This window comes from Pocillopora damicornis, chromosome 12, assembly GCF_964200805.1.
Source record: "Pocillopora damicornis chromosome 12, jaPocDami1.2, whole genome shotgun sequence".
NCBI classification, from domain to species: Eukaryota; Metazoa; Cnidaria; class Anthozoa; order Scleractinia; family Pocilloporidae; genus Pocillopora; species Pocillopora damicornis.
Genome location: NC_142681.1, coordinates 10,846,343 through 10,863,640, shown reverse-complemented (window position 1 = coordinate 10,863,640; position 17,298 = coordinate 10,846,343). Strand labels below are relative to the sequence as shown.

At 39.7% G+C, this 17,298-nt stretch overlaps 2 protein-coding genes and 1 pseudogene across 2 annotated transcripts; 2 read left to right on the top strand and 1 right to left on the bottom strand.

The window, feature by feature from the left end:
• The first annotated feature begins 8,976 nt into the window (after positions 1 to 8,976).
• On the top strand, positions 8,977 to 10,700 carry LOC149036442 (uncharacterized). The gene is made up of 2 exons (XM_089189971.1): positions 8,977 to 8,999; positions 9,983 to 10,700. The coding sequence occupies exons 1-2, from the start codon at positions 8,977 to 8,979 to the stop codon at positions 10,698 to 10,700; spliced, it is 741 nt and encodes a 246-aa protein (XP_089046097.1).
• Positions 10,626 to 12,769, bottom strand: LOC149036441 (uncharacterized). The gene has a single exon (XM_089189891.1). It carries the CDS (start codon positions 12,593 to 12,595, stop codon positions 11,558 to 11,560), a length of 1,038 nt encoding a protein of 345 aa, XP_089046017.1. The 5' UTR covers positions 12,596 to 12,769; the 3' UTR covers positions 10,626 to 11,557.
• Positions 12,770 to 16,222: 3,453 nt separating this feature from the next.
• LOC149036440 (uncharacterized) lies at positions 16,223 to 17,287 on the top strand (annotated as a pseudogene).
• Positions 17,288 to 17,298: the final 11 nt, after the last annotated feature.

The following is a 17,298-nucleotide window of genomic DNA, read 5'->3' as shown; positions in this document are numbered from 1 at the left end:
TGGTATGCTTTCACAAAAGACAATATTTTGCCTTTAGTTTTTTTTGGTTTGTTTTTTAAGTGTCGGCTGCCTTGCGGCAAACGAGACCTCAGATAACGTTTTTTCAATTAGGCTTTTTGGGTAACCACGTGCTTCAAGTCGTGTTTTGAAGTTACACATGGCCTCCTGGAAATTTCTTTCCGAGGAGTTTGTTCTTAGAAGTCTGATAGCTTCTCCTTTAATAAAGCCTTTCTTAACCTGGTAGGTAAACCAAGTATAAAAGGATGGTTTTCCACCCTTTTTTGCGGGATTGGAATTGAGAATTTCTCTGCCTGTCCCTGATTAACACAGCCTGACTTAACAAAGCAGCTGAAGAGATTCTTTAAGAATCGAAACCGCCGGTCCAGCTAGACGATATACTTCACTTTCAGTTTTACCTGAAAAAGATGTCAGCTTTTGAAACACCATTGCGGCCACCAAAAACGCCAGACTACCGTCCAAATCTGGACGAGGCGATAGAATTAACCTACACTGATCCGAACCTAGAATCGGACCCAGAGGATAGCCCTCCAGCATCACAACTCGAGCCAAGGCATAAAGCTGCATTAGCCAAACAACGCAGCAACGAAGGTCTACGCCTTCAAAAAGAAAGCCGTCAAAAAGAAAAACTTCTGAGGAATAGCCGATCCACGCGGCAGCCAAGGAAGAGGAAACATGAAGACACCATCAGCGCTATCCAGTTCAAGAAGAAAAAAACTGAAACCTCCATTTTAAAACTGGAGAGACGCTTACAACAAAAGACTTGCCCTAAGTCGCTTCAATAATAAGGCGAAGGCAAACGTCATGCCTGACGAAACCTTTCGACAGGAAATAAGCGCTATTAAAAGTCATGCCAAAGAACAATACGTTAGCGCCCTAGTACGCTTCCATCAGCGTAGACTTGTTAGTCACAAGAACAAACTTGAAAAGGCTAATATTGCCAAGTCTCGATCACAATACAATGTAAATACACGTGAAAGATCACGTTGGCCCTTGAGGAACACTGTAAATACTGATGTCGACAGGATAGACAAAATAGAAAATCAGCTTTCAGGGCTGAAAGATCTTATATGTACACGCTTTCAGAGTGATAATAAACATGTTGAAAAGTACAACAGTGTCATCTCTGAAAAATCAGTCTACAAACCGACCGAGACCTTTCAATATACACACTATTCATCTTGCCACCCGCCAGGTGTTAAGAAAGGCTTTATTAAAGGAGAAGCTATCAGACTTCTAAGAACAAACTCCTCGGAAAGAAATTTCCAGGAGGCCATGTGTAACTTCAAAACACGACTTGAAGCACGTGGTTGCAAGAATGGAACCTCATCCAAAATCAGCCACTGCTGAAAACAATTTGCAAAACGCCTCCAATTATATCAAAGACATACTCGTCAGAGCGAAGCTTTAACTAAAGGCTTTTGCGTCGCAAACGTAAAACTACACAGGGGAGTCTATGTAGGCCTGTCTATGACCTTTCCAATGAGAATGAATACATGGAACCAGTATCATAAGTTGGCAAAATTATTGATTATATGTAGTTTTGTGCAAGTTTGGCATGATAAGGATTTTTTTTGACAAATTTATGGAAAATTATGTGTTTCAGCCTCGCTTTCATGCGTAAGGTCACGTGACCCATGTTAGTCAGAATAAATCAACAGGGAGGATCCTGTCCAATCATGTGAGCAAGTTTGGTGTATTTTCGTCTGTTATTAACAAAGTTATGAGGAATTATATGTTTTAGCCTCGTTTCCATGCTGGATTTCATGGGTCAGAATTTAACCCCCCTTAAAAGCCGTCTGAGCAAGTTGCAAAGCTGGCACCAAAACTTTTCATGTTTAGTAGATCCTAATGAACACTTTTACACTAGGAGCTTGCTTTCAGCACGAACTTCGTGCGGGACCACATTTGCTCTCAGACTAATATGGAGAGGAAAGGAAAGTTGTGCAACAGGGTGGACTTTGTAACAAATGTCTTGTGAAGGGAAACATAGCTAAGGAGTGCCCTAAAGTGAATTTAAAGTGCCAGAAGTCTGGATGTGGAGGCAACCACCACACCCTGAAGTATCGTTACACTACAGGAACCGGAGGAGAACCTAATGCTGATGCTGAACAACAATCGCAAGCAAGACAAGGAAATGCTTTGCCCCCTAATGTTACTGAGGCCGGCAATGATAGAGAAGCCACTATAGCGGCCACTGAGGCCGGAGAAAACCGAGTTTGTCTTGGGATCCTGCCTGTTAAAGTTCAAGGAAAAGGTAGCGACAGGATGGTCGAGACGTCTGCTCTGCTTGACAGTGGTTCGGAGGTGAAACTGTCCATGAAAGGCTGGCGAAAGAGCTTAAACTTAATGGAGATAGACTTAGTTTCACATTGACTGGAATGACGGGCTCAGCTCAGGTGGAAAGTTGCCTTGTAGATTTGGTTGTGAAGTCCTTGGATGAATCAGTTACTGTCGAATTGTTGAATGTGAAAACAGTCAAGGACATGCCTTCTACAAGTCGTATTGTGAAGACAGAAGACCTTACTTGGTGGCCTCATCCCGAGATATTGACATTCCAGTGCTAGAAAATGGAGGTCTTGCTGTTGATTGGTCTCAAAGAGAATCCTGGCCTGTTCCTTCCACTTGAATGTAAATCTGGTGGCCACGATTAGCCTATAGCTATCCGATACAGCTTAGGATGGACAGTGATGGGTCCAATGGAGGGTCAGAAAAGGGATCATGGTTGTTCAGTGAATTTTATCCGCACAAAGGAAAGTCAGTTGACGCAAAGGGGAGTCCACTCCAACATTGAGCCGTTTGAACATTTGTGTAATGGAACTCGCCTTGATAGTGAAACTGGTTTAGTGGAAAGAAATGCAGATGTCACTAAGGAGCAGGAGCGAGCTGTTAGTAGCGTGAAAGGCCCAGAAAGCAATGAAGAAGAGCTTCAAATTCATGTGAATGTCCTTCAGCTAAAGGAAAATGTTAAACACGACACAGATGATGAAATCTTACATCGCCAACTCGAGCGACTTTGGAAAACTGATTTTGGTGACGCTGCCATTGGAATAGATACCCTACCATCCTTTGAAGACAACAAAGCCTTAGACAAGGTGGAACAATCCCAATAAAGAGTGGGTGACCACTTTCAAGTTGCTCTGCCATGGCGAGAAGAATTACCTTATCTCCCCAACAATAAAGCAATGGCAGAACAAAGGTTACAACTTTTGAAGAAACGACTGCTTAAAGATGGAGAGTTACTTAAGAAGTACCAAAGCACGATGCAAGAGTACATAGTTAAGGGGCACGCCCAGAGAGTTCAAAGGGAAGAGTTAGACGTGAGAGATCGCCCAGTTTGATACCTTCCACATCATCCTGTGACACATCTGCTGAAACCAGGAAAAGTCAGAGTGGTCTTTGATTGTGGTGCAAAGTATCATGGAACCTCCCTTAATCAGCAATTGTTACAAGGCCCTGACTTGATGAATCCGTTAGTTGGAGTGTAGATCAGATTTCGCCAAGAACCTATTGCTACGGCAGCCGCCATTGAGGCTATGTTCCATCAAGTTTACGTTGAGCCTAAAGACCGTGATGCATTCCTATGGTGGCCCACTGGTGACCTGAACGAGGAACCACGAGAGTACTGTATGGTGAAACATCTATTTGGAGCGACCTTGTCTCCAGCTTGTGCAAACTTTTGCCTAATGAAAACAGCATCGATTTATCAATCAGAATTCGACCCTGTGACAGCCCAAACCGTGAAGAAAAACATGTATGTCGACGATTTGATGAAGTCTGTAAGTTCACCAGAGATTGCAATGAGGCTGCCTTCACAACTAAGAGAATTGCCGGTGAAAGGTGGCTTCAGGTTAACAAAGTGGTTAAGTAATAACCGGGAGGTGTTGGCTGAAATACCACAATCTGAAAGAGCAAGTTCAGTGGTCAACCAGGAAATAGAAGATTTACCTACCACATGCACGCTTGGTTTAAAGTGGAATGTGGAGACTGACAAATTCGTCTGGGAGGTGTCAGCCAAAGTTCAGCAATTACTGGAAGGGAAACCAATGACCAGATGTGGAGTGCTGTCAGCTGTTAGTTCATTATTTGATCCACTTGGTTTCATCTCCCCCTTCATAATGAAGGCCAAGCTATTACTACAAGAACTTTGTCGGAAGAAGGTGGGATGGGACGGTGTCATTAATGAACAAGAAAGGGTTCAGTGGTTACGCTAGCTAGAAGACCTTCCAAAATTACAAGCATTTCAAATTGAACGATGTTTTAAGCCAAAGGACTTTGGCGAAACAAAGAATGTCCAGCTACACAATTTCTCTGATGGATCTTGTGTAGGGTATGGAGCAGCAGCCTACCTATGCTTTGTTGATGTCTTTGACAGAATCCATTGTAGCTTTGTTATGGAAAAGGCACGACTGGCCCCCATGCATGAGATCACTATTCCAAGGTTAGAATTATCAGCAGCAGTTATCTCAGTTAAGCTGTACCAAATCATAAGTCAAGAGGTTGAAATCAAGATAGATCGAGTGAAGTACTGGACAGACTCTACTACAATATTTAAATGCCTTAAAAGTAACACCAAGCAGTTTCATACCTTTGAGTCAAATCTCCTTACCATGATCTGCAGCATATCGTCCACCTCAGATTGGAGATACGTCAACTGAGATGAGAATCCAGCAGACGATGCATCCAAAGGCTTGAGGCTTGATGAGATGATGAAGAACAGGCAGTGGTTGCCCGATATGTTCCTCACAAAAACAACGCAAGCTGAATTTATTGGCATCAAAGCAAAGCAAAAGTAAAATAATTGACAGAGTGCAAGTCAACAAAATGCACAAAGTGCAGTTTTACGCAGAAAGTTGAAAAGTGCAAGAAAACATGTTATATTCAAGCCTTCATTGAAGAAGACAACAATGCTCGTCTTACCATAACAATGTTCCAAGATGTTGTTGCAAGCACTTGGTTTACCACATGACCAGCCTCTAACAGAGGACATCATAACAAGTGGCCTTAAGTCTACGAAGACAGAACATCTCGTACAACTGAAAAACAAAAGTTGTCTCCTCGGTACAAAGCTTGTAAGATGCTAAAGACTTTACAACCTAAACACCAACATAAAAGCGTGTTTATATGCTACTCTCAATGCTCCAAGCAATTTGTTGACTCTGAAACTTCTCCCTGATACCAATCAGTTATTTGTTGATTTTTTTTAAATTGCATGTTCAAACGTTCTTTATAACTGAATTATGAAGGTGTTGCTTGCAATGCCCACTGAAGATATTTCTTACTTCCTGACTTTCATGTAACATGTTCAGTTTTGTTTGTAGTCTTCTACCCTACAGTGTAAGTCACCATTCTGAACAACTTTGAAGTTGTAAATTACAGGTAGGGTAATGTGTGCATCGTATGCCGCTCCCTCGCTAGATCAACATCATTTTGGAAGTAATATTTTTCCTTCAAGCAATGTATCATGAGCCTATGCAATTTGTTGTGTATTCTTTTTCAAACCAGCTACGAGTACAAACATGTTTTCGTTTCTTGACACAGCTAGACGAAACATGTTACTCACAAATAACTCACCTTCACTGTAGACTCATGTACCCATTGGGTACCTATTTTTATAGTTGAGTCATTGCTGTCTAAACAACACCATCATCTTCGACCAAAACAAACACACCACCTCTTTATCAAAACTTTGACCCTTTAACTCCCATGAGTGACCATAACAGAATTTCTACACACCACATTAATACAATATCAGGTGAAGAAGTGACGAGAATAAGGAAAAGTATTAATAGTGGATTATTAGTTGATCCAATACCAAATTCTCTGAGTTAATATCATAAGAATTGTATAGTAGACAGTGAGGAGAATAACGAATGAGATCTTAGGAGTTAACTAGTTCATGAAAAGTTCCAAGAAATTGGATACCATGTATCTATAATTATTCTTTAGTATATATCAACAAGTCTATCAGTTATCATGTGTTGTTTATGGATGTCTGAACTTTCCCATAGTTTAGTGACTTTTTCCATTTCTTATTATCAAAGTTACAGTTTTTGTCACAGGATCCTTTTATATCAAAAGGAAACATTTCCAACTTCAGGCCTTAAAAAATAAAAGAGGAAAATGGAAGCGTTTCATTCCTCCATGTTTGCAAATCACCTTCAAAAACAAAATCAAATTATCTAAAGGGTCAAGTTTTTCAGAGGTACTGAATAATGGAACTGTTTTGGGGGACAGTACTTGTGAGCCAAGCAGTACAAGATAATAAATTGTGGTTGTTGCGTTCCAAACAGTTCCAACAACTGGGGAAACAGTCCAAATTTAAAGTTTTACACACTACTCAGTGATGAGAAGGTTAGAAAAGAGTACAAACGATTGACAAGGAACACCAATTTAACGCAAGATGCATCAAGTACAAGGATTTGTGAAGCACATTTACCTGGCGGAGAGAGGATGCGAAGAACACATTTACCCTTAGTGTTTCCATGGACTCCTAAATCTGTGAAAAGTGGAGTAACATGCTTTGCCATTATTGGCCACGAAGAGACATACAGTGAAGGCCAGTAAGAATAATGCAAGCACTGAGTTTGAAGCATGTGAATGACCCCACAAAAAAATTCTGTTTACATCAAAAATTCAGGGGACTAGTTCCATTCAGGTAGTAAAGCTCTTGTTAGTTCCGAAATGCTTAATAAGTACACCCCTTATCATCGTTTTGTTCTGGGTTTTGTTCCAATATTTTTTATTTTATATTCAAGGGTTTTTATTGCTTATAAGTTATTGCATTCGTAGGACGCAGTCCTAATGTAGAGTTGAGCCAAGCTTTATGAGATGGTTCACCTTAATGGGATCTTATGACACTGATTTGGTCGCAGCAGGGCCAAAACAAACTACGTCATCACCAAACCGTGTGCTGTACATTTCCTTTGAGTGCTACTAAGAATCTTTTTGAGAGGATGGACATTTGGAAGCTGTATGTAGTCAATTTTCTTTTCAAGTCTTTTTGACAGGATATCATAAGATTAAAAGATATCACTGTTGACATCTATCAATGCCATAAGGAGGTATGTATAACTTCTAATGTGATTCATGGACCGTCGATTGGATTGTTTGACCGAGCTGTCGCCTACAACCAAACACGATGCGGCCGCCATTACACACCGACTATCAGTCGCAAAGGGTTTTCATCCTCGAGAGTTGCCTACTATCCAAACTCCGTCTCAAGCTTCCAAAGATCATTTCTAATGAGAAGTGGTGATATTAATCCAAACCCTGGCCCAGTTAACTCCAGCGCTGCAAACCCGGAGCCACGACAAGATGGATTTAACCTCCGCGGGCTTCACACATTTTATGCAAACGCTCGCAGTATCGTCAACAAACTCGACCTACTTGAGTTGGAAATGTCTCAGAGGAACTACGATTTAATTGTACTGAGACGCATTTGGACCATTCCATTCTCGACTCCGAAATTTTCCCCTCACTACACTGTCTTCAGGAAAGATGGTACGACCAATGGCCGTCATGGCGGTGGTGTGTTAATTGCAGTTCGAGATTGCATTCCAGCTACTCTTCGCGTAACTCATCAGTGTGAGTCTGAATTGCTTTTCATCAACTTGCTCTTCTCTCACGAGCAGCGGATAACCCTTGGTGTGTTCTATCGGCCCCCTGGAGGAGATACAAAGCCTTTAGAAGACCTCCGGATCTGTATTCAAGAATTGAATTCAACAGCCGAATTAATTCTGCTCGGAGATTTTAACCTGCCGGACATTGACTGGTCATGCAATAGAGCTCTGCATCAATCAGATATTTATGTTCATTTAATTGACATAATCCAGGATAATTTCTTAACGCAATTAGTCAGAGAGCCTACAAGGAATCAGAATATTCTGGACTTAGTTATTTCAACTTCGCCAGATATTGTGGATCGATTACTCGTTGCAGATTGTTTTTCTGATCACAGATCCCTTAGTTTCAGGATCCTCTGCTCGCCTTATGTACAGCGTAAATCCCAGAAGCTTCTCTATTCGTACAGCAAGACTGACTGGACACATTTGAAGTCTTTATTATCTTATATTCCTTGGAGCTGTGCCTTTTTCGATAATGACATTGATTATAACTGGTCCTGCTGGAAAGACTTGTTGTTTACAGCTATGGATCAATGTATTCCCTTGTGTCAAAGCAAGAGAAAAAGTAACGCACCTTGGATAACAAAGGACCTCATTAACCTGTGCAGGAAAAAGAAATCGCTTTATAGCAAAGCTCGAAAAAGTGCCAACCCCGTCCTTTGGGAGAAATACCGAAAGCTAAACAATGCTGTGAAAAGAGAATGCAACCAAGCTCGCTGGACTTACATCATTAACATGGCCTCGGAACTTGACTTCAGTGGTGATTCTAAGCCTTTCTGGAATTACGTTAAGTGTAAACGCAATGGTACTAATAATTTAGTATCCTTAAATGTTGGCGACGAGGTCTTGACAGATGATTCTAGCATTGCTAGCAGCTTAAACTCGTACTTTTCCTCTGTATTCACTACTGAAGACCTCGCAAATATGCCTTCTTAGAACCTACAGTCAGCGAGAAACTCGATGTTATTTCTTGCACTTCTGGCGAAGTAATAGGGAGTTTAAGATACGGTCACTACGGACTACGGACTACGGTAATACACGGCGAGAACCTGGTTGGAGATTTACTGCGCATGCTCGATAGCACGTGGGTCTCGCAGTCCGTCGTGTGGTTGCAGGCTACGGGGAGTAGTCGAGGAGATTCGCGTAGTGAGGACTACGTAAGTATTTTTTTGCCGATTTTTGACCAGTTTTGTTTTCTAAACGCTACTTTTATGTTGAACAGTCTTTAGGCAATTAAACTTGAGCGAAAAAGAAGTAAAAAACCGCATTTTTTTGTTTCTGGTTCTGATTACTGACGCCCTTTGAATTCTGTTGTGTTTACAAGCAGATTAGGATGTCAACAGGAGATGAAAGCAGGTAATTCACTTTCTTTTTCTACTTTTCAAAGGTGAACTGCGAACTTTGTTGGAAGTATGTACTTTTCCAAATCAAAATAGATTGCAAAAGCTTTTACAGGGTTCGAACAGGTCAGGGAAAACCTGGAAAGTCATAAAATTTAAGAATTCATTTTCCAGGCCTTGAAAGTCATGGAATTTAATTGTCGGTCATTGAAAGTCATGGAAAATTGAAGTTATGTTTGCTAGACTAGTTCGTGCACAGTCCAAAATAAGGACAAAAAGACGTAATTAAACGGCTTTTAGAAATGGCACATATGGTGGACACTAAAGTGTTATCTGTTGCACTGAGTAAGGTAAATACCCTAAATAAAAACAAGGATAGTTTTGAAAATTTTCTTAAGTGACAGCTATAACCAAAGTCATGGAAGACTGGAAAAGGTCATGGAAAAAGTAATGGAAAGTCATGGAATTTGAAGGGCTCAAAAGAGTACGAACCCTGTTTTATATAAACGGAAACTTCATTGTCAATCATGACACTGACTGGGTATTTGTTTGTCTCTTTAGTGTGTGTTCCAGTGGCGAGTCAGCCGTCTCTGTTCGAACAAAGTAAGCTCACATGTCTGAAAATGGCATTTGTATAAATCGTTTTTCAAATGCTCATACATTAATTTATATACCGGTTTTGTGTCCTAAAATTGATATGCAGAAGGAGAGTTGAAGCTTGGGAAGGGAAGTTAATGGAGAACTATGGTGAATCAAAATCTGATACAATGACCAAATTGGGAGTCTTATGTTTACTTTGGATTTAAAATTAATGTTTTTTTGAATTTAACCTTGTTTCCCAAATAAAATAATTTACTGACTGGAGACAGCAGCCTAAGGACAGCTTTTTATGGTGTTATTGATCAACAGGTGATAAAACGTGATTGGCAGGATGCAATTTTGTACTAAAAAAATACTTTGATGCTACGTATTAATTTTATAAAATGTGTTCCTTTTTAGTGGGCCGTTTCGTTGGAATGAAGCAAAAAATACTCTGCTCCTTCGGGAATTATACTCCTCGGAGCCATTTCTGTACAAAGTGGGCAGCAAGGAAGCTGGCCAAAAATGGACAGAAGTAGCCGAAAAACTAAACTGCTTCAGTCTTTTTAGAGACATGCCTCGAGATCAGCGAAGTGTGAGGGAACAATTTAACAAGCTGTTAAAAGACTACAAGAACAAGAAAAACAAAGAAGAAAAAGCAAGTGGGATCAACCCTGATCCACCAACAGAAAACGAAACATTGCTTGAGGAAATAGTTGCGGCCATGGAGTCAACAACACTTCGTGTAGGAAATGCAAACAGCAAAAAAGATGACCAGAAGAGGAAGGATGCACTTGCATGTAGAGATAAAGCCATGACCACGTGGGCAAAGGCTGGAGCAAGTGGTGAAGCCTCTGATTCTGGGGACGAAAGTGCTACAGAGAGGAAGACTGTAAAGAGAAGAGGAAGAAAAAGAAGACCTAGTTCTGATCCTTTCCAGTATTTAGCAGAGAAAACAGCTAAGGAAACAGACCTCAGAAAAGAAGAGCTGGAACTTCAAAGACAGCAGCTGCAACTTCAGGCTGAGCAGCAAACAGAACAATTCAAAGTGCAACAAGAGCAGATGAAGCAAATGATGCAAAGTCAAATGAACACACAAAACCTTGTTCTTGCTCTAGAACAGAAACTTACAAAGTGATAACATTTAAGAGTTTTGTTGTTTGAGAGCTTGGCTGTTTTGCCATCCCATACATTCAATTTAAAGGGGCATTTTGCATTTTTTGGAGACTCTAATACGTTGTTGTTTGTTTCACAGAACCTTTAGCAAACTGTTGCAATTTTCTATTAGTTATCAGAAAATTCCCCAAAAATACATAAGCATGCATGGTGAACTTTGTTTGGTGAATTATTGTGAGTAGAAACAAGAAAAAGGATAACTTGTTTATTGTTCATGTTTTCCATAATACAGGAATTTAATATTTTTTACCAAAATGGTCATAAAATTTTTATTTCTTTGACGGTTTGGATCCACTATCTTTTTCATACAGGAATTAAGTTAACAGTGAATAGTCACTGTATTAGTTCATAGTAAAGTTGTTGCACATACCGTAGATGATTACCATGGCAACTGCATACTTAAGTTTAAGGTTTAACAAATTCATTCCATTACAAAAACATAAACTTATTCTCAATCAGAGTTTTCTGTGCCTTTCCTTCCTCGTTCAGACCCTCTCCTTGACCCAACACCCGGCAAACAAAGACAACTCTGACCAATGTTTTAAAATCTGATTAGTACTTCATAAGAACTTAATGGGTTATACGAAAAGGCCGCTTTGTCCTGGATTTAAGTGAACATTTGTTTTATTCTTTTTTTAAGCCTTGCTGCTTTCTCTTTTTAAATTTCATTTTCACGGACAGAAGACTCCCCAGACACTAGCAGTAATCTTGAATGAAAAAATAAAACCTGAAATCCTGGATTAGCTGCTAGAACAACCTAATATATTTTGTAACTTGGCATCGGGCTCAGACATCTCTACTTGATATACTGTGATGCCATTAGGCCAAATAGTCTTGAACAGTTGGTGGATCAAGTTGAAAATGTGTTGATGTTGTGTTACCATAAAGGCAGGTGAGAATATTTCTAAACAGTGCGGACACTATATACTGCTTTCCAACTGCGCTTAATCCTAACTTTAAGTTTTTCTTGAAATCTAAGAACTTGAACGAGTTGGAGATTTCGCCAAATAGCCATTCCACCGAAGCTCTAGCAGAACTCATTGCTGAATTAAATGCTTCCATATCGGCTGTAAATACTGGAACCTCCCCTATTCGGTAAGGGGCCATTAAATGAGGACGAAGAGGGTAAGCTGGGTCTCCATAGAGACATAGGACGTCCCCCCTTGGATTGTAAGCTTCTCTTTCCAGCGTTTGCAGCAGGCCAGAGTCTTTAAGCATCCCTGCATCGTGGCGTGCACCCTCCACCGGACCATAAAGATTTGCTATCAAACCATTTGGCTCTACCACGGATTGAAATTTTAGCGCATGAACTCGCTTGTGCCCGTTGTATACAACGTCAATGAAACCAAAACAATTGGTAAGTGGACTTCCTTGTCTTGCTATAGCACAGGCGTATTCTTGAAGGCAAGCAGGGGTAAGAAATGGCTGATTCCAAGAGGTTAAACGAAACCCATGTTCATTAAAAACCCAATCAAGTACAGTGTTGGCGATCATGCACAGCTCTGGCACCGGACGTCCAAAAGTTGAAATTAAATCGAAATAGCGGCATGGGTATGGGTGTTTTAGCAGTAAACAAAGTCCTTCTAAGCCACTGCAGACTGTTCCCTGTGGGCACTTGAAACTCGCCGGAATCCGCAATGCGTTCAATAACATCGGAATATCATCCTTGGCCACCCTGAAGTGAGCTTCGCACTCGCAAGAGTCGAACACATCCAAACAGAATGGATCAAAATTCCAGTACGGAAATGAAGGATTAACGGGTTGGTAATAATCGTAAAGAACAATAAACTCTTCATCATCCAGAAAACCATCCACATAAGCGATTAAAAGGGCGTTTCTTGCATCTTCGAAGGACATTTTTGTTTCCAAGTGCAGCCGTAGTCCGTAGTCGTTGTCACGATCTTAACGTCAAACAAGACTCCAATTTTCGCGCCCTTTTAGCGTAGTCGGCCCAGTCCACGTGTGGCTTGGATTCTCACGCCCAGAGGTAGTCCGTAGTCCGTAGTGACCGTATCTTAAACTCCCTAATGTCTCAAGTCCCTCAAACCGAACAAGTCCCCGGGACCAGATCGTATTTCACCAGTAATTTTAAGATCGTGCGCATCGGAGTTAGCTCCTTCGATCTCACATTTGGTAAACAAATCTTTCCAGCTTGGGCATTTGCCCGAAGACTGGAGGTCAGCAGATATTGTTCCACTCCATAAGAAAGGTTCTAAACACTTGAGAGAAAACTACCGTCCAATCTCACTTACCTCTATCGTATGCAAGATCAGCGAAAAAATTGTACGAAATAGGATAACATCCTTTTGGCATAACCTTGACGTGATAAACAAAAACCAATTTGGTTTTCTGCAGGGCAGGTCAACTACGACTCAATTACTCTCAACTATCCACGACTTTGCGAAATTGAGAAATTCATCTTTTGCAACAGACGTCATCTTCTTGGATCTCGCCAAGGCTTTTGACGGTGTTCCCCACGAGCGCCCACTTATTAAACTACGTAGCCTTGGTATTGTAGGAAACTTAATCAACTGGCTAAGGCACTTCCTCACCTGCCGTAAGCAACGAGTTGTTGTTAGAGGTACCTTTTCTGAATGGGCACCCGTGGTATCTGGTACCCCGCAGGGCACCATCCTTGGCCCAATTTTATTCGTGTCATACATAAACGATATTGCTGACTGTGTTTCGTCCAATATTAAATTGTATGCGGATGACACTAAGATCTACAGAGAACTCCGTAATCCGACTTCTGACATACAAACACTTCAATCTGATCTTGATAGCCTCGGCCACTGGGCGAATACATGGCAATTACGTTTCAATGAGGAAAAGTGTGAAGCAATGCGTATAACGCATTCCCGTGAAAAATCGTCTACGGATTACACTCTCGGCTCGACCTTAAAGGATGTTAATAGCTTTAAAGATCTTGGAGTTGTAATCTCAAAAGATTTCTCCTGGTCTCAACACATCAGTATCATAGTAAACAAAGCCAACCAAGTCCTGGGACTCGTTAGGCGGACTGTTGGAACAGCCAATACAAGTACTTTTTCACTGCTTTACAAATCTTTGGTGAGACCTCTATTAGAGTATGCTGTACCAGTGTGGAATCCCTACCTTGTGAAAGATATACATGCAACCGAGAACGTGCAACGCCGTGCATCGAGATTAGCTCTCAGACAGAAACGAGGTGAAATGCCGTACGAGGAACGATGTAACATTTTAAATTGGTCTCTTTTATCCACACAGAGAACCTACTTTTCACTTTTGGAATGTTACAAGATTGTTTTTGGCCTTTCCCATCTAGACTTTCAAGAATTTTTCGAATTTACAAAAGTGCGCTCCACAAGGGCTAATCATTCTTATAAACTTTACTTCAAATCTTCGAGGATAAATTGTTTTAAGAATTCTTTTTTTATTAGGGTAGTTAGCGATTGGAACAATTTACCAAAGCATATTGTAGAGGCAGGGACTCTGGAACTTTTTAAATTAAGATTAAAAATATTTTTAAAATTGTAAACATTAGATAGTTCCTTTCTTCTTCTTCATTTTTTTTTTCTGTACATAGTTCTACATTTGTTACTTTTCATTTTTTATTCAGGGGAGTTGTTATATAGGGCTAACCTCCAAACTCCCCTTTTCAAATTTTTATATATAAATTTATTTGTATATAGAATTTGAATAAAGGTGTATGTATGTATGAAGGTAGAGTTTGGCCCTGTGAGACCAAATCGCCCATCGTCAGCAACAAACAACTGAGTTAATGAAGCTCAAGTTGTGTAGTTCAGAAAGCGGCCATGATTTGCAGTCAGAAATTTAACTCACCAAGTGGTGGTGTTCCAAAACTGGCCATGATTTGTGATCAGAAATTAAAAAATTGGCCACTATTTCTGGTTGCAAATCTTACCATCCGAGTTATGTAGCTCAGAATTAAGTTGTGACTTCTGGTCACAAATGTAACCATCCAAGTCATGTAGTATGGAATTTAGCAACGATTTTTTTATGTTTCCGGAAAACTTGGTACTGCAAGTCATACACGACTTCCCGTTAGGCTTTAGTGAATAGTTTTCTTTGCCTTGAATATGTAAAGAAATTAACATTGTGTGGATTCAGTGCTAACTGTAATACTGAAGAAGGTCAAGAAATAATTGAAAAGAGCAATTGTTTATCTGTAATTGCAAGGGATTTTGAGAGAATCTGGTCTGTTAAAAGAGAAAATCAGAGAATAAGAGATAGAGTTTTTTAGAGATAATTTATCAGACCAAAAAATTGAATTCTTCTGAAAAATAGTGTTCCCACAATTCATTCATTAGACTTCTGTGTTGCAATTACATATATTCATGCATGTCTCATATTTCAGTAAATGTTTTTTTATTTCAGAATTTAAAATGTCATGTACATGTCAATGGGTACAACTCTGAAACATAGAGAAGAGTGTGTGTCACTGCTAACATTAAAATCACAGCTACATGTAAATTTGACAATAACGCATACTTTAAAAGGAGGCGTTCTTCCTGATGAGAGTGTTACAGGCAACTTTCCGTAGGATCATCTATCTATCTTATAAACTTAAACACGTCAGTTAAATGCCATATGATGTTGGTGGCAGTGGTGATTGTTTTTTCAAATCAGTTTCCCTAAGCTCTATGGAACTTCTGATTTACACTTTCAAATTCGTTTGTTAGGAATAGCCCATTTAAATAATTACCCAGAATTGTATGTTGAAAGTATTGGTGATGACACTTGAGAAAATTATATGAAACAAATGTCAAATGCAGGCACATGATGTGACAATGTAGTCATTCAGGCAGTAGCAAATTGACACAACTGTGTCATTCATATTACTGAGTCTGATTTTAATGAGGTTGATCTTGGTCCTAAAAATGAAGAGAACATTGTTTATAATGAAGAAACAGAAATAAATAGCTTTCTTTCCATTCCCCAGTGAGAACAGCAGGCAATTAAAGCTATTCAAGAACAATTATCTTCAACCCATCATGATGAGGCCATCTCTTGACCAAAAGTAGATACTGACCAATTAAATGAGTACAAAACTCCATTTCTTGCAACGATGGCTTTCCCAACTTTGTTTACTAATGGTAAGGGTGATGACCTTACAAACCTATCTCTTTACAAAGATGAACCACTCGGAGAAGCAATGAAGCATCTTTTAAAATATGTAGAAAAGAAAGACAGTAAATTGATTTATTGCTTTGCCTCACACCCTAGACTTTCATACTGGGCATTGAATAGCAAATAACAGCAAACGGGAACATTTCTCAACCAGAATCCAGCTGAAGCAAATCTTACAATAGAAGAGCTTCAGCAAATGGCAGCCACTAGCAATGCTGATGTATTTCTTTCTACATTATCACGCTGTCTTGGTTATATCAGTGGATCAAATGCTTACTGGTTCAAGAAGATGTAAAAACAATCATTAGCCATGTTGGACCACAAACTCTATTTTTTATATTTCCATCAGCTGATATGCACTGGCCTGAATTACATGCACTCTTTGGTAGTGAAAATGATCGCACAGCTGAGCACAGGCATCAGAATGTTGTAAACAGTCCTCATATTACCAATTGGTTTTTCACCCAAGGCTTGGAAAAGGTTATTAAGTTTTGGTCGAATAATTTACTAAATGCAGAGGAGTACTGGTACAGATTTGAATACCAAGCGAGGGGAAGTATTCATTGCCATGGAGTTGCTAAACTGAAAAATGAAAATGGTCCAGAGCCGATTCTACCAGTATGTGGACTGGTTGGTATCCACATACCATCCAGTCCCTTCAGACGATGGTACTTGGCTAAAATCGTCAATTCATCCTTGTCAGAAACATCACAACCACATAGAGAGTACTGATGATTGCATTTATTTACTAAATACTGTCTAAAGACACACTCTCTGCAGTTTAAATTATTGTCTTCAAAAAAGAAAAAATGATTCAAATCTTCAGTGTAAGTTTAACTTTCCATTTGAACCTTGCCCATGTACAAAGCTTCAATTTGAGCCTATACATTCAGAAAAAGAACCCAACCAATACAAAGTAAAGATGGTAACTAGACTTAATAATCACCAACACCTTCAACTGCAGGGCTGGAGAGCCAATTGTGACATTCAGGTAGTCAATGATTATCATGCTTGTGTTGAATACCTTGCCAAATATGCATCAAAAGGCAAGCCACATCCCTCCGCTATGAAATCTGCATTCAATTCCATTCTCTGTAATTGTGACATTGAAAGCAATCCCACGAAACAGATTAAATACGTAATAATGAAGTCACTTAGGCAAAGGGGCTTTTCTACACAAGAAACCATCCATCACTTACTGTCACTAATTGGTCAGCTGATCATTTAATGTAATACCTATTAATTTAAATGGATCTCATAAAATAGTAACAAATTCTCCTGAAGAAGTGGCAACAAATGATCCCCTTCTTAATTGTTTATACTCACTGTGCAGTGTATGTTAAGGAAATTTCCAATAAACTGAATTTAAATTTAATTACTTTCCCTAAAAAGTACAAACTTGTAAATGTAATGCGTTGATAGTATTGTTT